At 37.9% G+C, this 22953-nt stretch overlaps 2 protein-coding genes across 2 annotated transcripts; both read right to left on the bottom strand.

The window, feature by feature from the left end:
* Positions 1-201: 201 nt before the first annotated feature.
* LOC127440897 (gastrula zinc finger protein XlCGF57.1-like) lies at positions 202-3091 on the bottom strand. Its single transcript, XM_051697989.1, has one exon. The coding sequence runs from the start codon at positions 2960-2962 to the stop codon at positions 2162-2164; it is 801 nt and encodes a 266-aa protein (XP_051553949.1). The 5' UTR covers positions 2963-3091; the 3' UTR covers positions 202-2161.
* Positions 3092-6547: 3456 nt separating this feature from the next.
* On the bottom strand, positions 6548-19424 carry LOC127440857 (gastrula zinc finger protein XlCGF8.2DB-like). Its single transcript, XM_051697864.1, has 2 exons — positions 19339-19424; positions 6548-10631 (listed from the first exon to the last, which is right to left on the bottom strand). Exon 2 carries the CDS (start codon positions 10624-10626, stop codon positions 9619-9621), a length of 1008 nt encoding a protein of 335 aa, XP_051553824.1. The 5' UTR covers positions 10627-10631; positions 19339-19424; the 3' UTR covers positions 6548-9618.
* Between the last annotated feature and the right edge of the window lie 3529 nt (positions 19425-22953).

Consider the following 22953-nt stretch of genomic DNA (forward strand, 5'->3'; position numbering starts at 1 on the left):
ATCGGCTTTATCCCTCTCTTCGGCTGATTAGCCCGATAGGGGGCTGGCCATGCGCACTCATGGCCCCGCACTCCTCCTCGTCACACTCCTCCCTTCTTTGCCTCAGGCCGGGGACTCCCGGCATGACATACACCCCCCCCCCCACTCCTTTCAGGGGGTGGGGGGGTGGTCCTTTTCGGCCACACCTTTCGAGACCTGGGAGGGAGACAAGGGGAGGGAAAAGTGGAGAGGGAAAGGGCAAGGCAGAGCGACAGTGAGAGAGAGAGAGAGGGAAAGAAAAAAATCCTTCCTAGGTTAAAACATTAGTATTGTGTTTATTCGAGGTCTGAAAACACTGCATCTTTTTTGTTATTTTGACCAGTTGTCATTTTCTGCAAATAAATGCTCTTCGTGACAATATTTTTACTTGGAATTTGGGAGAAATGTTGTCAGTACTTTAGTGAATAAAACAAAAATGTTCATTTTACTCAAACACATACCAATAAATAGTAAATCCAGAGAAACTGATAATTTTGCAGTGGTCTCTTTTTTCCAGAGCTGTGTATTTATATATATGCGCAACATAATATATGCAATTTCAAGACATCATATTTATTGATGGTATTCATGGAATGTGTACATTTTTAAAAGCTAAAATGTTATCAAAATGCTAAAATATTAATGAAAATAAAATTTGTAAAATTAATATTTCCACAATTTTACCAAGTAACAAAGTCCCCTGCATAATTAATGATAGCATTAGCTGAAAGAGAATTTCTTTCATACTTTAAGCAAAATGGATATTATACTGAAATACTGTATACCCACATTAATTGGAATTGAAAGCTTGCGAATCAAAATCGTGATATCCCTATGTTTTGTGATATATCGAATCGTGACATGTATCGCAATACGTTTCATATTGTGAGGTGGCTGGCGATACCCAGCCCTACTCTCTGCTCACACATTCATTCAGTCTTGTCAATTTCTGTTCACTTTAAAGCTGCAGGATGTTATTTGCACATCTTCTCATGCATCATTGCTTCAGATATCAAAAGATTAAGCACAGAATCATGCTATTTTACATTGTCTTTTTGGTCAATTTTATTTCAATTTTTGCACAGAAAACCTACACAGCAGTTTGATTTCTTTATGTCCTCAAAGTCACATGCACATCACATATAGGCACTCAACACTTCACTGAAATATTTTAGCATTTTAACAGTTTTCACCTTCTTCATCCAGGAACAATCTTGGTCTTATCCACAGTTTTCCTGAGCAACCATTGGGCGGCACCATGATTATACTAATTACCTGTTTTCTGTTCTCGAGACACAATGTAAAAACTACAGAAACCAATGATACAGACGAAAGTTTTTTGGGAGTAAAACTGAATTTCAGGCTCAACTTGTGCAGTTGTTGGCTGTCATAACTCAAAGTACTTAATGACATCAACATAACTAGCCTAGGGCGATTGAGGTGAGGCACTGTCCAAAAAACAGTCATCTCGTTTTACAAACGTAATCCTTCAACATTACCTACTAAGAATATTCGCAGATGCGAGTGAAAACACTGGAGACCGGAAATCAAAAACAGTCCAATCATGTAACACTTCCGTGTTCAGTAAAAAGGTGGATAGTTAGATCTGTTTGCCAGGTCATGTACAGATATGAGTGTATATAGCAAGAGTGATCTAGTTGTCTGCTCAAGAAAGGCTCTATCTACTGGCTCTTGATGTGAGTTCCTCTCAAGTAATATAAGAGCTCACTGTCAATTAAAACAAATTCTTTCTAAATCTCTGCACCTACACTTTCACGCTTATGTCCTCACTCTTGTTCAGTGAGCTATGTCTGTTTCTGTTCAAATACCAGAACTGTATATACGGAGCAGGAACTTTAAAGATAATTGCTAATAATCTTTACAGAAATCTCTAAAACTCAATTCAATGGTGACACAGAAATAATAAAGTGAATTCAATTTAAATAAGTCTCTTTTCATGTGATTTAAGGTTAAATGTCTAATATTAATGACTTCTGGTAAATAATTGTTTAAGTAATTTATATGCATTCTAACGTAATTATTCTGTCCCTATGTACTTTTCCAGATTTTATGATTTTCTAACTATTACAGCAAGCAGATCTAGTGATCTGACTGAAGCTGCATTACATTAAAATAGTATTAGTTAAGTGTTGACCCTAGATATGAACTTTGGACAATGCTTTTTTAAATGTCTCTGTAGATGACCTGACTGGGTGAAACTCTTCCCACACTGAGTGCAGTGGTATGGCTTCTCTCCAGTATGCACTCTCTCATGGGTTCTCAGGTGTCCTGAACTATTGAAACTCTTTCCACACAAAGAACACACATAAGGCTTCTCATTTGTATGGCTTGTCCGATGTACCCTTAGGTGTGATGCCAAAGTAAAATTTTTGCCACACTGATCACAGTTAAATGGCTTTAATCCAGAGTGAGAGCGCAGATGAGTTGTGAGATGGCCTGCTTGTGTGAAAGTCTTTTCACAATAAAGACACATGAAAGGCTTCTCTCCAGTGTGAATTCTTAAGTGACACTTTAGGATTCCTTTCTTTGAGAAACTCTTTCGACACTGATGGCATGTGAAAGGCTTCTCTCCAGTGTGAATTCTCATGTGAATCTCAAGCTGTCCTCTATCTGTGTAACTCTTTCCACACTGATGGCATGTGAACGGCTTCTCTCCAGAGTGAAGACTTAGGTGCCTCTTAAGGCTTTCTTTTTGTGTGAAACTCTTTCCACACTTAGGGCAAGTGAAAGGCTTCTCTCCAGTGTGAATTCTCAGGTGCCTCTGAAGATCTCCTTTTAGTGCGAAACTCTTTCCACACTGATGGCAGGTGAAAGGCTTCTCTCCAGAGTGAAGTTTTAAGTGAACATTAAAGTTTCCTTTTAGCGTGAAACTCTTTCCACACTGAGTACATTTGAAAGGTTTCTCTCCGGTGTGAATTCTCATATGCTTCTGTAGATCTCCATTCAGTGTAAAACTCTTTCCACACTGAGGACATGTGAATATTTTTTTGCCTCCTGTTCTCAGAGTTCTTTTTTGTAATAATTTATTTTCAGTCTTCAAGCAACTTAAAGATTCCTCACCAGTTACTAAAATATCAGGTTTATCAGACTGATGTTTCTGATCCACGTCATTCAGTTCTTGAGTTTCCTCTTTCACTTCCATTAAGTCTAAAGTGAACATAATAAATTGAGACAATTATGAAACAAGAAATACAACTGAACCTCAATTTAATCCTAGAATAGTAAATACTGGGCACCATGTTTTATGACCTGTGTTGGACCCTCCCACTTTCCCTCCCACCCCAACACCCATAGGAAATGTTTATAACCACCAGCTTCCCCAAGTAGCTTATGAATGATGCTTCTTTAATGGTATACAATGCTTAGTGGCAAACTGTGTTGACAAAATAATGCATAGTTTAAAGTTTTTTTTTTAACAAAGAGTGATAAATATATTTCTAAAACAAAATGTGATTATTGCGATACAACAGAATGCTCAGGTTAGGACTGTAACCTTCTTTCCCCTGAAAGGAAATGCTGCATCAGTTAAGCCCAAAGTATACTTAGATCAGACGTACAGGATGCGTGATGCAAATATCATCATCAGCGTGCTCGAGCACTAAAAACGCACAGCCCAATTTTTGTAACCCCACGTCTTTGAATGTACAGACTGTGCCTGGAAATATTTGCACGAATTACTGGGTCCACATGGTGGCAATACTTACATTTGAGCCATTGCTGTCACGAACAAATGCTAGAAGATGTAATCACAGTAAATAAAAGGAGATGAAGGTAAAAACAACAACAGTGGATTTGCATTTCAACAGCGTGTGTGAGGAGGTCAGGAGATACCTGCATTTGTATAACTCGAGTCTGAAGCACTATAAAGACATCTTTGAGTCTAAACTTCAGAAGAGAAATAGTTTGGTGTCTTATAGCAGTCGTAGCACGCATGCACCAACTGCCTGCGTATGCGCACACCGTCAAACGGAGTATACTTTGACAGGCTCGCGTTCGACTGTATGCAGATGCTGAGCATTTGCTCGTAGTATACTCTGGGCTTTAGCTGACGCTATGGGGAAACTCCTCCCAGGAGTGACAATCTCTGAAAGCTTATAGACCATTTCAAGATGGTTTAAGGAAGTGACATCTTTTTGTTCCTTGAACAATTCCTGCTAGTTGTCGAACTGAGACTGCGTTCCAAGCTGCATAAATCACCCTCCGAAGGGCACTTTGAAGGGAGAAAAATTATGATATTCATGCTGTAAGATTACTTCAAACTGAATTTCCCGTAAAAATGACTTAAGTTCCTAATTACCCTTATATTTGAGCCCTACACCTTTATGCCTTTCAAAGCTCTCAGAGTGGATGGTAAAGTCTTCGAAGGGAATATGGATGATCACTTCTGAATGGAACGCACCCTCATTCAAAACAACAGCAGGAGGCGCTTCATTCATAGTGACTTCAACACAATTATCATTACTAACGTTAACAATACTGCCAAAAAATATTATTACTAAAATGTGGACCATATTGTTTGGTGGCTGGATGTTCCCTGGATGCCTCGAACTCAAGGAAATTAAAGTGTTTAGATTTCCGAAAAAGCAATGGAAAAGGAGCCATGAACTGCTTAAGTGAAGATGGCTGGATACGTGCAGTATTAAAAACTGTAGCACACATCTTTTGTCTGGGAGGTCAATGACATTTATGCCAACTAATTGCAAGTTTGAGAGACAGAGCTCTAAAAGTGTCTATAGATCGCTCCCATTATAATGAATGAAACTGCGCAAGTAATTCACTATTACATTTAGCAGACACTTTTATCCTTTAAAAAAATAAATAAATAAAATAAATAAAAAAGTGGGACACAAGTACAAAATGAAACACACAGATTTATTAATAAAAATAAGTATTTAACCAAAGAAGAAGAATATCAGATGTATATCAGTACAAGCAGTAGTGTAGGCAAAGTGTATGGATGAATGTAATGTGCTGTGGAGATGTTGTGAATGCACTAAAGAAAACAAAGCAAAATTCCAAAGAGAACACAGCCTGCGTCCTCACTCTGGAGCAGTCCTATGCCACCTTTTTAAAGGGCCAAGAATTTCCCAGTCCAGGTGTGCACAATGAGACAATCTGAGTGGAGCAAATAGTCTTGAGTGCACAGACACCTCTCCCAACTCCAACTAACACAGGGTCATCATAATGACTTACAAATTAGGAACACAAAAAAATGAATCCTTACCTTGTTCCGCAGACAACTTCATTGAAAGGTTTCGTTGATCATAATAGGAGCGATCCAATATTCCCAAGCTCTCCGCTGAGGAAATAATTGTGAGCAACTAAACTATGATACAATTTCCTCACATAAACTCTCAGTATCAGCAACACGTCTGGATAAGTAACTTCAGGTAAACGTTTGACGGTATTTGAGGAAAATGTCAACTCAGAATCTTATTTAAAGGATCCGTTCATGATACTGGAAGTGCTTCGGGAATAGTTGCATTCTAATTCCTTTGTTATTGTTTAAACGCTTGAAATGGTCAATAAAATAACACCAGTCTTTACGTAGATGGCACTGGATCCTCCCGCCCTTTTGCGCGTCATCACAGGCATTTAAAGCAGAGCACAGCGCCATTTCATCAAGATTTTTCGACTGAAGAGAAAAGAGTGCATCTCTTGGTCCCTTAACAGTGAGAAATCAGTAGTGCAGCAAGCGAATGCAATGTCTCGTTCACTCCTTTCAAGGAACCAAGGTTAAAGTCACAACCGGAACGTTTCCCTTTCAAGTCGGTCACTTCGACACTGCGTCAGTTACCAGACACTATGGGAATCGTATACTATCAGGTCATGCTACGGATTTACACATACAACTCAATCCCTTCTAGCCAGCAGGGTCGTTAAAAAAAAAAAAAAAAAGTCTCCCCTTCATATTGAACAATAGGAAGGGGGAGAGAGACAAATCTTAAGAACCATTCATTGTTAGGAATTTACAATGACACTAGACATTAGGGGTGTAAATAGTTGCTTTGAACACTATTCGATTCCGATTCTTTACCTAACAATTATGATGCATCGTGAATTCTAAATTTTGTACACGATTCGATTCTATGCTATTTGATTATTTCAGAATGATTCATAATCAGGGATGCAACCTCATGAGGGGCGAAAAGGGTGAGACAAACACTGGTTAACAAATATGTATTCCAGGAATATTTTTTCAAAAAATATGCTAAAAGCACCAATACCAGCTATTTTAATGATTCAAATACATCAAATCAACTGCAAAAACAAAGGGTATTTTGTTGTGGTTTGCTTTTGTTTCATAAATTTGTTCAGTTTCACTTACTGATAAGCTGTGACCACTTCAAGAGATGCCACTAAGTGGTGAAAAATGAGCATCTTACGTGATACGAGTGAGTCATTTAATCATTGAGTTGTTCACAACCTAAATCTACCAAGAGACATTACAGTGTTTAAGCATTATTAGAACAAAGCAGACCTATCATTTCCCTACAGTTTTTAAACTGCTGAGCATGACTTTTATCAGAAAACACAACAATAACAGCCTAATAATAATAATAATTAGTATGAGTTATAATAATGTCCTTTTGTCATTGTAAAGTGCCTTTCGCATGACTTGCGTGGGGGCGTCAATGCTCCACTCAACACCAGCGTCAAGCGCCACTTTACCCTCCACATGACAAGCATTGCAGAAAGTGCCACAAAGGGGCGATTTTATAAGTTTGCTATGCAAGAAAGCGGGAGGTGTGCACATTAAAAACACATATTTAGAAGAGAAAAAAATAAAATGGCAATTGCTTTGCTTGCAGAAAGTAATGAGGACTCATTTATGTTAAAGTCTTAACGGTTTCCTTGTTACTGTATTTCAATAACTGGGGTTTCTGGATACTCTGAAACAGTAAGGTAATATTTCATATTAAAAATAAAAGTTATGACACATGCAATATCTTTATAAATTTGGACAAAAAAACACTTGTGTAAAGTTAGAGCTGGGATTGTGCTGACGCAAGTCATGTGAATGCCCCTTAATGTGTATAAACAGTCACTTTTACATATTAATAGCTCTTCCGCCCCTTTCTCTCCTTGATGAACAAGGTAGACTTACTTGCCGATGCCGAAGTTAACGAACAAGCGCCTACAGTTTGTTTTTATAATGAAAAGTTTTACGAGTGTCACTTTTTCCGAGCCCTTCACGCTGCAATCCTATGAGACATAGAATCACTGTGCACGTGCTGCTGTAGCTGTAATCAATCAAGCGATCTACTTCGGTAGGACTGCTGTTGCCAAGCATGCCCCCCAAAACAAAAACTCTTCGGATCTGAACGAATCACAAAAGTGACCCATTTTGGTATCAAAACTGCTAATTTTGTGAAAAGGTGAGGAGTTTGCATCACTGCATAATTATTTTCAAAAACATGCAATAGATAGAATAAAAGTTTTTACTGAATGTTCTTCATTTGCGCCAGACTCTAATATTAGAGTCACAGATACATTTAAGAACAAGGTTTGGCTTATGTGTGGCTGCATACAGAAAATAATACTAATGTTACAAGTATTGTGGATCTGATATGAATAAAGGATAACAAGATGTAACAATGATTTGATGGACACACACACAAACAGACAATATGAATAACAGACTGTGAAATAAAAGTGTTACATAGTTATGTAATGCTAACATTTATTGCAGCAGTATTTACAAAGGAAATGTGTCATGTGCATACAGATAAGGCCCATGTTTAAATCAAGCAGGGTTATAGAATTAAAACTATTAGTTGCGTTTTACATGGTATGTTGTACCTGCAAGTTCCTATTGATTTTTAATGGGAGATGTGGCAGAACTGAGGTGGCTTAACTTGTCAAGCACATTTATGAGTATGTTTTATCTTTTTGCAGCTGTCACGTGTCGTTGATCAGGTAACTTTAATCAACCTGCATTTAGCTTTTAACTGGTAAGTTCCCTTCAGAACAATTTGAAATCACTCTCTATTACCTATATAGTGCACTATATGGCATTCACTTGATTTTGCTCATTCACATTTATTTAGGCTGTGTTCCATTTATGTAAACTATTTTATGGAGAAATAAATGCATTTTATGGAGATAAAGCAATAAAAAGACAAGACAATGCATCACATTTGGTGAAGAAAATAACCATAAATTACTTTGGTCAAATGGACACAAACAGTTACAAATGACGACACAGAAAGCCAAACATTGCGTCCATCCATCTACCCGTTTGCGGGGGTGAACTCGGCAGCTGGAACTTACTTTTTTAAAGTTAGATTAAAAAAAATAAAAACATTTTCATTGAAGCAGTGTTGCAGACTATTTATTGAAGAAAATTAGATCAAAACTTAGTTGATTTTTTAATGAAATCTTTATTTATACATTCCCGAGCTGACGATAAACTAAAAATCTGCATAAACAAGCACAAATTAACTAAAAAATATGAATAAATGAACTGCATTGCTTTTGTTCATTAACCAATCACAAGTTCACTGTTAAACAAACAAATGCACATGACTGCCCATCATTGTCGTTGAAGCAACAATTTACCTCATTCAGATTTGCATGGCCACAGCAATGGACAAGACCGGACTGACTGTGGAGGCTGAGAAATACAAAGTGCTGTACAACCCTCAGCATTTCTTATTCAAGGATTTATTAGCAAAGGAAAAGACGTGGGACACAGTAGCTTCAGCAGATTTGTGTAAATGTTTTAATGTAATGTCTGTCATGCCTTCATGTCGTACAATATAGTCTTAGCTACCTCTTAATATTGTCAGGTGTTTAAAAAATAAATTCCATTATTTGAATGTTTTTACTTATTTAATAATTTATGGGCTGTCAGGGGCTGGATGCAAACTCTCGACGCAGGAACACAGTTTTTGTTCTTTGACTAAATGCAGACGATTAAGGACCCAATACTGTGTGGGCCAGGGTCTATCTGTAAATTATCGGACAAATCGCTTCATGTCATCTACCCACTCAGGTGAGGCACTATCAATAAAAATGGTCCTCTTGACTCTGTTAAGTATCGCCACTATAGAACAACATGTTTTTTGACAACTTTTTCAAATGTAATACCTTAAACATTACATTACCCACTAAGAATATTGGCTGATGGGAGTGGAAATACTTAAGACCATAAACTGAATACAGTCAAATCGTGGAACACTTCCGCGTTTGGGAAAAAGGTGGATAGATAGATCTGTTTGCCAGGTCATGTACGGATGTGTATATAGCAAAAGCAGGAACTTTTAAAACGATAATTTCTAATAATGTTTACAGAAGTCACCAAAACTCAATTCAATGGTGACAAATTATAAAGTGAATTCAATTTAAATCAATCTCTTTTTATGTGATATGTTTACAGTTAATTCGGTCATTCTAATATTAATGACTTTTGGTAAATAATTGTTAAAGTAATTTATATGCTTTCTAATGTCATCATTCTGTCCCTATCTAATTTGTGTCTGATTTTCTGACAACAGCAAGCAGATCTAGTGATCTCTATTAAGTTGTTACATTAATAGTATTGCATTAATTGTTGACCCTGAATATGAACTTTGCTCACTTGGAGAACTTTGGACAATGCTTTTTTAAATGTCTCTGTAGATGACCTGACTGGGTGAAACTCTTCCCACACTGAGTGCAGTGGTATGGCTTCTCTCCAGTATGCACTCTCTCATGGGTTCTCAGGTGTCCTGAACTATTGAAACTCTTTCCACACAAAGAACACACGTAAGGCTTCTCATTTGCATGGCTTGTCTGATGTACCTTTAGATGTGATGCCAGTGTAAAATTTTTGCCACACTGATCACAGTTAAATGGCTTTAATCCAGAGTGATAGCGCAGATGAGTTGTGAGATGGCCTGCTTGTGTGAAAGTCTTTTCACAATAAAGACACATGAAAGGCTTCTCTCCAGTGTGAATTCTTAAGTGACACTTTAGGGTTCCTTTCTTTGCGAAACTCTTTCGACACTGATGGCATGTGAAAGGCTTCTCTCCAGTGTGAATTCTCATGTGAATCTCGAGCTGTCCTCTATCTGTGTAACTCTTTCCACACTGAGGGCATGTGAATGGCTTCTCTCCAGAGTGAAGACTTAAGTGCCTCTTAAGGTGTCCTTCTTGTGTGAAACACAGTCCACACTGAGGGCATGTGAAAGGCTTCTCTCCAGTATGAATTCTCAGGTGCCTCTGAAGATCTCCTTTTAGTGTGAAACGCTTCCCACAATGATGGCAGGTGAAAGGCTTCTCTCCAGAGTGAAGTTTTAAGTGAATGTTAAGGTTTCCCTTTAACGTGAAACTCTTTCCACATTGAGTACATTTGAAAGGTTTCTCTCCGGTGTGAATTCTCATGTGCTTCTGTAGATCTCCATTTAATGCAAAACTCTTTCCACACTGAGGACATGTGAATATTTTTTTGCCTCTTGTTCTTCGAGTTCTTTTTTGTAAGAATTTCTTTTCAGCCTGTAAGCAACTTAAAGATTCCTCGCCAGTTATTAAAATATCAGGTTTATCAGACTGATGTTTCTGATCCACGTCATTCAGTTCTTGAGTTTCCTCTTTCACTTCCATTAAGTCTAAAGTGAACATAATAAATTGAGACAAATGTGAAACAAGAAATACAACTGAACCTCAATTTAATCCCAGAAAATTAAATATTTGGCATTAAATAAAATGTATGACCTGTATTAGACCCCCCCCCACCACCACCAATAGCAAGTGTTTATAACCACCAACTTCCCCAAGTAGTTTATGATCATATGTTTTAATGATGCTTCTTTACTGGTGTACAATTCTTAGTGGCAGACTGGGTTGACAAAATAATGCATAGTTTAAAAGTTTGTTTTAACAAAGAGGGGTAAATATATTTCTAAAACAAAATGTGATGACTACGATACAAAAAAAACCATGTGGTTAGGACTGTAACCTTGGTTCCCTGAAAGGAGGGAACAAAACACTGCATCAGTTAGCTGACGCTATGGGAACTTCTCCCAGGAGTGACAATCTCTGAAGGCCAATAAAAATCACACCAATCTTTATGCAGATGAAACTGGATGCTCCGGTCTATTTGCGTGTCATCATACTCACATAAACAAACATCACCACTTCATCAGGATTTTTCGACTGAAGAGAAAAGAGCATATCTCTTGGTCCCTTAACAGCAAGAAATCAGTAGTGCGGCAAGCGTACGCAGCGTCTCATTCACTCCTTTCAGGGAACCAAGGTTAAAGTCACAACCAGAACATTTCCCTTTCAAGTCTGTCACTTCGATACTGCATCAGTTACCAGACTCTATGGGAATAGTATACATCAGGACGTGCTATGTTTACATGGACAAGTCAATCCCTTCTAGCCAGGCGGGTTGTTCAAAAACACATTGACAAAGTCTCCCCTTCATATTGAACAATAGGAAAGGGGAGAGACAAACCTCAAGAACCATTTATTGTTAGGAAATTACAATGACACTAGCCATTAGGGGTGTACATTTTTGCACTTAACACGATTCGATTTTTGCGTGAGATGTGAATAGTGTCACAGATGCATTCAGGACCAAGGAAGTTTGGCTTATGTGTGGCTGCATACAGAAAATGATACTAATGTTACAAACATTGTGGATCTGATATGAATAAAGGATAACAAGATGTAGCGATGATTTGATGGAAACACACATACAGATTTTGCTCATTCACATATATTTAGGCTGTGTTCTATTTATGGTAAACTATTTTATGGAGAAATAAAGCAATAAAAAAGACAATGTATCACATTTGGTGAACAAAACAATTAAATTACTTTGGTCAAATGGACGCAAACAGTTCTGAATAATGACAAACAAAGTTGAATTCTGCATCAATCCATTTACCCACTTATCCTATGTACGTTAGCGAGGGTGAACTCAGCAACTTTTTAAAGTTTCCTTTTTTTTTTCTTTTTTTTTTTATATAAACATTTTCACTGAAGCAGTGTTGCCGACTTTATTAAAGAAGAAAATTAGATCAAAACTTGAAAGTTGATTCCTTCATTTTCATAGTAACTAGGGTTGGTTGCTGGTTATCAGGAGGATATGGAAAATTATACAGTCAGTTTATAATAACGCAAAAATCATAATCACGATTACTGGTAAATATTGAGATCACGATTATTTAACACTACTACTCATTGACTTTGGAAACATCATGCATTTATTGAACTTTAAAAAACAAACAAAAAACAAACAAAAAAAACGTCTTTTAACAGTGGATTTCCTTGAACTTGAAATGTAAACTGCACTGGGTAGGGGAGGAGGCTATTGTCATTTGATCATAATATTATGTTACAAATGGTAGTCAAATAAAGCAAATAAAGCATTGCCATCATTTACAGCAGGAGTGTTCACACTTCTATGGAATGAGATCTACTTTTTCCATCATTTTATTGCAGCAAGTTCTACCATGTACAATAAAGGCTATACATTATCACAATACCAAAATTTCAGTAGTTGGTAGTGAAATTTGATGATTCTCAATATCAGCTTCAAAACCACAACATATTACACCACAACTAATATGTTAATTATGGAAGAATGGTTTCAAGTTCTTAATTATTCAAGACTAGAACAGTCAGTAATAAAACAAAAAACAGTAATGAATAGAAATAGATAAAAAATAATAGAACAAAATACAAATTAAGAAAATTCAGTGCCTTTTTAACAGCTTTAGAAGTTTTTAACAGCATAGGTTATCAAGTATTCAAGTAAACATTCAAATGAAATGCAACATAAAACTACTACTGGTCGTCACTGTATGATTATATTACATTAATACTTTTTAAAGCTACTAAAGTTACCCAGTCAAGGGCAGTGAGTGTTTTGTTATGGTTGTTTGATTATTATAATGACACACTAGACAGCAGCAGGTCTGTTTATTAGCTTACATTTGTACTTACAACTCTGACATTTTAATAGAAATCCGCTTTTTTCTCCGCTGTTTTAGTTCACTTTAGACATCGCTCTCTGTGTTTACATGAATACCTCACCAAGACGGGCATTTTGGCAGAATTTTGAAATGTATTTGACTGTTCAGGTGCACATTAGAAAGCATTTTCAGAACACACGCGCATGTTCAGCACACACACATATGACGCCTGTCAATCAAACAGGGCGCAGCTGTTACTAGATCACTAGCGAATTTATAAAATTACGTGCTCTGGATTCATTTCAACAGCAGAATATGAACTTTCTAATAAGTGACACAGGCCTAGGCTATCACAAATATAGCAGGTTATTATTTTTCTTTATTGACATTTTAATCAGTCTGCTTGTCCGGTCGGGCAAGTAAAATTCTCCTCCAAATATCCACTTGTCGACAATGTCAAGCCCTGATTAAATACTGTATTCAACATTCTTCAACAACAATTTTGTTTCCTGCAGAATAGCTCCTAAAGTAAAGGTACAATGTTTTAAAGGAGTTTTAGATATTATTTTGGAAAACAAGCCTAAAAAAAAAAAAAAAAAAAAAAAAAGACTAAACAAAACCGTATTTTGTTCCAGTGTATAATGGGCTGAGACTACTCTCACCTTTATGTTCACTTCGATCCATCTTCAACGCACCAAAACAAACTTTCTCTTTTTAGAGCTGCGTATTGCTGATTTTCTTCATAATTAGATACACAGTCAACGGGACACATATATTATGATTCACTACATCGCAAGGCATCACGTTATAATCTAGCCGAAGCAAACGCGCACGAGTGACGAGCATTCCCGTGCCAGTGTGTGCATCAGCAGGGAGAAGATTCAATCTCTTCCCTGGTTACTTCACGCAACTCATAGATGTGGCGCTGACTGCACACAGAAATGCCAGTTTCGGAGTTTATTTTCATAACGCGCTTCCTTATTATTTGAGCTTTATTAAAGAATGTTTTAAAGAAATAACACGCAACGAAATGCAGCACAATAATCATTTTATCTTGTTTTCATAATCGTTTGAAGCCAAAATTGTAATTGAAGATAACATTTTATTAATCACCCAGCCCTAGTTTGAGTCTTTCTGAAAGATTTATTAAAAGAACCGGTCTTAAGAAGCAATGTAAAACTACCAAAAGGAGTGATCCAGACGAAGAACAGCAACCATTTAACTGTTAGTTGGATTAAAAATTCATTTCAGGCTCAACTTGGCAGTTGTTGGCTGTCATAACTACTAATAGTTAATGAAATAAATGTAACTAACCTCGGACCAATCGCTTCATATCCAATAGTACCTAACCACTCAAGTGACACTGTCAAGTATCAGCACTATAGAGCCATTTGTTTTTTGTTTTTTTGTTTTTACATGTACTACTAATGTACTACTCTAAACATCACACTGTCCACCAAGAACATTCGCCGATGCACAGGGTCTGAAATTAACACCCACCAAGTGCTAAGTGCGGGTCAATTTTCTATTTGCTTGGTGAATTTCGCAGTGTCACATGCCACTCTGGTGGGTGCTTTTTCCTTGTATCAGTTTGTGTTAGCTTGTAAAATAATGTAACATGTTCTAGCTTTGTCCTCAAAAGGGGCTCAGTACGCCTACAGTCAGTCGGGAAGCACGCAGGTGTTTACACAGAACAGCTCTTATTAGCCGTTCTCATTACAGCTACAGTGCGAGACATAACACGCAACACTGTTGTCTGATTCCCAAATAAACAACTTTGAGCCAGTTCTTTTAAGTGAATCAACAATTACAGCACTACCAGTAAAGCCCGACCGATATGGGATTTTTGAGACCGATAATGATTTTAGAGAGGGGAAAATACACGGATTACCGATATGGTGGTCGATATATTTAATTTTTGAGCTGGAATGAAAACAGACCTTTTCTATGTGGATTTTTCACCGATATGACTATGCAAAGTACTCAGAAGGCTGCTTTCTTAAACAAATACTTTGATAAAAGAATAATTGACATTATTATTATACATTGTCAACAAATTCTAGAAATGAACACTGAGAAAATAAAGAATAAATAAAAACACAATAAATAGCTTAAAAAACATCAGTACTGTTTAGTATCAGTCAAATGCTGACTATATTAATACTGCCGAGTCAAGATAAACGGCAGCGGCGGAGTTACACTGTATTCTGCTGTACAAGTTCAGGGGAAACTTTCAACGTTGGAAAAACAGACTTTTAAATATGACATTTTATAAATGCAACGACTGGAATTGTTCAGTTGAAAGGGGGTACCAAACTGTGAATCCTGAACAAAACAGTTTGGTTTTGTTCAAACGTTAAACATGTTTCTCATTAGCTTCCACTCAGCTGACAACAATGAAAGTAGCTACATGCTTAGCTAGTTAGCTATAAGCTCGTTGTCACGGAGAGTAAAAGACGGATGTTGTTTATTTTAATTTCCAGCACTGTGTCTCACCAACTAGGTAACAACATAGCATGAAATCAACACTCATCAGACACAATCCACTACTGCACCATTGTCTGCTGAGCTGCAAAAAGATGCTCTGATGTTTACCTTTCAATCTGCTACATTACTGACTGCACTGACAAACTATAGCTGGCTAACAGCAAACAGACATGAGTGACATGGTTGTAAGGGACAAAGTTAATGTTACATTAGTTATATTGAAAAGGGAAAATGATGGGGTCATTGTTTATTAAGTTTCCATTATGTATTTCACAAACTAGTTAACTTACCAAGACAGCTCAACTCCGCCCTGTCTGCAGAGCTACAGTCAGCTCAGAGTCAGCTCTGTAAACAGTGGAGTCGGAGTGCGCTCTGCTGGACAAACTACGCTATGACACCAATTCTAAAGCATTGTTTTCTGCATTATATGTTCTGAAAAAAAGTTTATATCGCCGCATATCTGTAAAATATATCGGTCGGTCACTAACTACCAGTGTTGTCCTTTTCCCAAATGCATGACTCTATGAGCTGGCTCTTTTTAGTGAATCAAAATGATTTATGAATCAGCTAGAGCTGACTGAATTAACTGACTCACTCCGAATAAACCAAAAACTGTTACCGTGTTGTGCTGTGTTCTGAAGGCTCATGAGACTCATATGAGTTACTTACTGGTCGTTCATTTGACAACATGTAGTTTTAATTACAAATGTAGTTTTGTTGTAATAAGTGAACAATCAGAAAAATAATTCTAAATTTCATAAATGAAACATTACAATTCTTTAAAAAAAAAGCATGTTCACTTTAAAATCCACTTGTTAAATAAAAAATAAATAAATAAATAAAAATTGGCTGGTAAGAAATCTGACTGGTAAACTTTTTCATCTACCAGCCACCTTGGCTGCTGGGCTAAAAAGTTAATTTCAGACTGCCGATGCGAGTGATAACATAGGAGAACAGAAATTGAAAACAGGCGTCGGTTATGACCTTCTGTGTTCAGAAAAAAGATGGATAAAGTGATTAAAATAAGAGTACTCCACAAATCTTACTGTGATTATCATTACTCTGTAATTACAGTATTTTGATTACATGAGCTACAGTTTAAATCACAGTATTGCCTTAATCACATTATAATGCACTTACAGTTTGGAACCGGAAGTAAAAATTCCATTAATTATTTTTTCCAAAGATGAACTGATTTTCAACGATAACTAATAAACCTTTATAGACAGCCCTTCCATGACCCCTGAGGTTGTTCATCGATAGTATATGCTTCCGCTAAAGCAACTAGTCAGCCACCAACTTCACTGTTTAAAAATCATGTATGATAGCGGAAATCCTGGTAAACAACTACATTACCCATGGTCCAGCAGCGAAAGATCTGAGAACCGCGCCCAACAGAGCCCGTGAGCAACCGCCCACTTTCATAATGCACTGTGAATGAAGCAACTGAATCTGTTTCTCTTCATCTTATAACAACTTTATACATATCGGAATGTTGCAATAAACGTAAAACATTTTGTTTCTATACTTAACCTAAAATCTATAGTTTCATTTATTTTCATTATTTTTTATTCAATTACATTATTCACAAAGCTTCATGGGATTGGTAGTTCATGCCCTCGTGAAAGATGGCAAGTTCATGATCTTGTACACTGCCTGGCCAAAAAAAAAGTCGCCTTTGGATTTAGACAATGTCGCTGACTACCTGAATGTACTGAATAACCAGGTTATTCCATCAATAGATTTTTTCTTCCCTGACGGCATGGGCATATTCCAGCATGACAATGCCAAGATTCATCAGGCTCAAATTGTGAAAGAGTGGCTCAGGGAGCATGAGGAATCATTTTCACACATGAATTGGCCACCACAGAGTCCTGACCTTAACCCCAATGAAAATCTTTGGAATGTGCTGGAGAAGACTTTACGGAGTGGTTTGACTCTCCCGTCATCAATACTAGATCTCGCCAAAAATTAATGCAACTATGGACGGAAATACATTGTGATATTGCATAAGGTTGTCGAAACAATGCGCGCCGTAATCAAAGCTAAAGGCGGTCCAACGAAATATAAGTGTATGCAACTTTTTTTGTTTGTTGGCCAGGCAGTGTAACTTTGTCTTTTTGTCTGATTTTCAAATACTTTTTTGCCTCCAAAAAAAAAAAAAAAAAAAAAAACACTAAGAAATCCATATGCAAAATTACTTTTGGAACCCAGGCGGCTGAAAAAGTCGGCGGGCACTGTTGCACTCTATACACCATTTCAAGCATGTATACAATAACAAAGGAATTTAAAGGCATATTTTCTCGAACATCAAACATTTACCTGAAGTGACTTACACAGATGTATTGTTAATACTGTTCGCCTACACGAGAGAGGCGATTAAATTGCATCGTAGTTTAGAAACACAATTATATCCTCAGCGGCAAATTGGGAATAATGGATCACTCTTATTATAATCAATGAAGCCATTCAGTGAAGCTGTCTGCGTGACCTGCGGACAAGGTAAGGATTTTTTTTTTTTTTTTAGTATAAATAATAATTTTCTTGTCTCTTCCTTCTGTGCTAGCTGCTACTCCAGCTACTTTGGAACTTAACGGTTTGATACTGCAGATTTTGTTGACTTGTGTGAAAAATTGCTTATGTTCCTCATTTGTAAATCATTTTGGATGAGTGTCTGCTAAACAACTACATGTAATAGTAAATGACTTGCAATGGGAGCGTTCTATAGTCACTTTTAGTCCTCTACCTCTCAAACTTACAATTAGTTGGCATAAATTTTGTTCACCTACCAGAGATAAGATGTGTGCTATAGTTGTTAGTACGGCACATATTCAGCCATCTCACTTCACTGCTGTGGTTCATGAGTCCATTCATGATTGCTTTAATGGAGATCTAAAGACTTTAATTTCCGTTATCCAGGGAACATCAAGCCACCGAACAACATGGCCCACATTTTAATTACATTTTATGACAATTGCGTTAACGTTAATCATCTTAAATTCACTATGAATGAAGAGCCTCCCGCTGCTGTTTTGACAACTGGCAGGAAATGTTCATGGAACAAAGACGTCACTTCCTTAAACCGATAAACAGTCCTTGAAATGGTCTAAGACCATGTAAACGTGCCCACTGAGAAATGTGTCAGTTTGCTCTTATCATTCATTACTTTAAGAGATTAGCAATTGGCTGCTGTGTCTGTCAGGATGCTCATGATTTATGGCTACCAGAAACAGATTCCTCTTACTCTGCACTTCCTGCTGCGTTTTTTCGTTGAACCGAACTCACGCTAAACTGACAAGGATTTTAACCCTTGTGTGACCCTCGGGACATTTGTCTTTTTCATGTTAGTTTTTTTCGATCATTTTGGCTGTGTTAATGCCAACGGCGTGTATTTTGGGTGGAATTTTTATTTTTCAACCTACAATACATCTATAATACACTGTGTACACAAAATAGTTACACTCAGGACCTTCAGGACAAAAAATGTCCCCATTGAAACCCATTAAAATGGCAGTATTTGATACCAGTGCCATTAAAGCATAAAATCATGAATTTATGATATTATGCTTTCATTCCAGAGCCCTGGCTTCAAAATTTTTATTTTTTATATTTTCCACAAGGCTCCATTTTTATCATGTTTAGCCTATGGAGCAAATACATGCTTTTTCCCCCCTATTTTCTGTTTGCTGTATTATAGAGCATTGTAGGCCAATTGAATAAATGATGCAGCTAAAATTGTGTGGGTGCGTTGGTATGAAGCAACAGGGAATCAACATTTTATCAGAAAACTCGGTATATTTACACTTTGGGTCACAAATAAAGCAGTTCCACACTCAATACATTTATATAGTTGATGACTAAGTCGATATTCATGTGTTATGTACATTATTTATGTAGAGCATACCTGTAAAAACAAGGACGAAAATGTAGACGAGGGAAACAATGTCCGTTCTTCTCAACTCCTTCCTCGGTGGTACACACGCATGCGCAGTATCTTTCATCATCTTTTTAAATGGCGGCTCGCAAACTAAAACAGTGCATTACCGCCATCTACTGTTAACATGGACCCAGAGACTCGCCCTTCTTTATCCCTTTACATTCTTTGCTTAAGATTTTAGAAATTAAGATGATTAAATTATGAATTATTAATACATTTTTATTTTTTATGAGTAGTAAAAAGAGACACCAATTTAAACAGCAGTGCTAAAATAATATAGATAATCTGTACATTAGGGATGTGCCTGAAGTCTTATTTGGAAATGCACGATTATTCATCCGAATAATTAATATATATATATATTTTCGTTTGACTGATTATCCAAGAGGATAAAGCGACATTTTAAATAAACCTTTACAAAATGACAAAGAATTTATGAATCTGTGCAGCTAATATTTCTAAACTGTAAACCTTATGAAAACGCGCACGTTTTGATTTCAGATCAGATGGCCGCAGTCTCGACTCTGCTTGCGGTCTCTGTAAATTGTGCGCGTCAGGAGTTTATCGAGTGTAACATTACAACGATTAAGGAAATTATCTGGTTAAGACTTTATTTCCGAGAAATAAAAAAAATAAAATAAAAAAATGTTCCAGAAAGGTTAAAATGTTAAAATGTTCCAGAAAGGTTTAAATGCTCCTTAGAGTATTCATCCATTAGGAATATTCCTCCTTATGTAAAATGAAAACTGAAACATGCTTCATCTTTTCTTTAAACTGTACCACCTCTGGTAAGGCACTGATACATTTATTATTAACTAAATAATGGTGTCTTATCGTAAAACAAATTCCTAATAGATTTACCGGAATTTCACCTGTTTGTAGGCTATATTGATTTTATTTTCATTTCTTTTAATGTTTGAATTTGTATTTATTATTCACTGCTAAATGTGTGCTTGGCATTTCACATTTTGCTTGACACTTCCTGCCTCCAGAATAATGTCCCTGATAGCACACGTACATCACAGACACGTATATTTGATGTGAGTTTACATCTATATCTAATATATATATATATATTTGTATAACAATAATAATAAACTATTATTAGGCTATTATTATGAAAAGGCATATTTTATTAATAGAAACTAAGAGTAACATTCAAAAATGGTCATTTTATTTAGTTTTGACGTACTTCCGGTTTAAGCCCCGCCCATATCTGTTTCTATCCGAATACAGAAGCTGTGTCTCATTTCAAAGGCTGCATCCTCCGAAGGTCAGATTTGTCAGCCGCATACGTCATCGAGGCTGTCTTGTTTCAGAGTAGGACACTCTGAATGCAACCTTCTTTCACGGGAATTCAGAGGATGCATGAGGTATATCCATCGTGGGCACTCACAACCCCCAAAGGCTTGTTTAAAAGGAGGACACTCGGTATACTGCAGCCTTCAAAAGGACGAGTCCTAGCTAGCATGCAGCATTTGAAACGAGACGCAGCTAGAGACAGATGCAGAACATTTTGTCATATGAACAGTTTGACACTTCCGGTTTAAGCCCCACCCACACCCGGTTCTATCCGAATACAGAGACAGGTAATTGTCATATGAACAGATCCAAATACAGATGCAGATAATGGCTTCGCTGCACACCCCTACTGTACATGTATTAAACATGTCATTGCTACATTTCTGAAGAAATATTAGGGGACTCAAGATGGCGCCAAGTATGGCTGCTGCGTTGCGAGCTCCGACACAACATAGCAATGTTTTGTTTGTTTTGTTCACAGTTCTTATGTTTTTTGTCTTGGATGTTGTCTGCCTTTTTGTCTACGACAGACAAACACTTTTGGACATTGGTTCAGCGATCTCACACCGAAAACCGGACTTCACATTCCTCAATGCCGACCCGCTGTTTACAAACACGCAAGCGGAGCCCTTTGTCTGGGCAGCAAGGCCGCGGAAACGCAGGAGGAAAAGGGGAAACAGAGCCGGCGTTCTCATCAGAGTAAGACGCCGTGCAAATCGACCCCCGCTACCCACTATTCTACTGGCAAATGTTCAGTCTCTGGATAACAAGCTCTGCGAGCTGAAAGTGCGGATCTCTTTCCAACGAGATACAAGGGACTGCTGCATTATCTGCCTTACGGAAACTTGGATGTCTGTGGAGATTCCAGACTCAGCCATTGAACCCGCGGGGTTCTCGGTGCACAGAGCGGACAGAGCGAAAGACCTCTCAGGTAAAACTAGAGGAGGTGGTGTATGTTTTATGATCAACAAATCCTGGTGTGATCAGAGGAACGTACATTCTATCAAGTCTTTCTGCTCTCCTGATCTGGAATTTCTTATGCTTCTGTGTCGACCATTCTGGCTACCGAGGGAATTCACAGCAGTCATTATCACAGCTGTGTACATTCCCCCACAAGCCGACACAGACCGGGCACTCAAGGAACTGTATGGGAGTATAAGTGAGCAGGAAACCGCGCACCCTGAGGCCGCGTTCATTGTGACCGGGGACTTTAATAAAGCCAGTTTAAAATCAGTCGCACCAAAATACCACCAGCACATTAGTTTCAACACATGAGGGGACCGGGTTTTGGACCATTGCTACTCTCCGTTCCGGGATGGCTACAAATCCCTCCCCCACCCACCATTTGGCAAATCGGACCACTCTTCCATTCTGCTTCTGCCCGCTTACAGGCAGAAATTGAAACAGGAAGCACCCACCCTCAGAACGATCCAGTGCTGGTCGGACCAATCAGACTCTACGCTACAGGACTGTTTTGATCACACGGACTGGGAGATGTTCCGGTCTGCCTCTGATGACGACATCGAGCTTTACGCTGATAGCGTAATGTGTTTCATCAGAACGTGCGTAGAGGAAGTGATACCGACCAGGACAATACGGATCTATCCGAATCAGAAACCATGGATCAATAGCGACGTTCGCGCGGCACTTAATGTGCGGACCTCCGCTTTTAATTCCGGGAACTCGGAGGAGCATAAACAAGCCAGTTATGCCCTCCGAAAAACTATCAGAACCGCAAAACGCCAGTACAGGAGCAAGATTGAAGGACAGTTTAACACCACCAACTCTAGAAGCATGTGGCAGGGAATTAACATCATCACGGACTTTAAAGGGAATAAAAACTCCGCCATGAACACCGCTGCCTCTCTACCGGATGAGCTAAATACTTTTTATGCTCGTTTCGAGGGAAATAACACCGCCCTCGTGGAGAGAGCTCTCGCGGCTGAAGCTACAGAGGTTAGTTCACTCTCCGTCTCTGTAGCGGATGTAACCCGATCCTTCCGACGGGTGAATATCCGCAAAGCCGCTAGCCCAGACGGCATTCCGGGCCGAGTCATCAGAGCATGCGCGAACCAGCTGGCTGGTGTTTTTACGGACATTTTCAACCTTTCCCTCTCTTTGTCTGTATTCCCCACATGCTTTAAAACATCCACCATTGTGCCTGTACCAAAACAATCAAAAATAACTTGTTTAAATGACTGGCATCCTGTTGCTCTGACCCCCCATCATCAGCAAATGTTTTGAGAGACTAATCAGAGATTACATCTGCTCTGTATTGCC

This window comes from Myxocyprinus asiaticus, chromosome 5, assembly GCF_019703515.2.
Source record: "Myxocyprinus asiaticus isolate MX2 ecotype Aquarium Trade chromosome 5, UBuf_Myxa_2, whole genome shotgun sequence".
NCBI lineage: Eukaryota > Metazoa > Chordata > Actinopteri > Cypriniformes > Catostomidae > Myxocyprinus > Myxocyprinus asiaticus.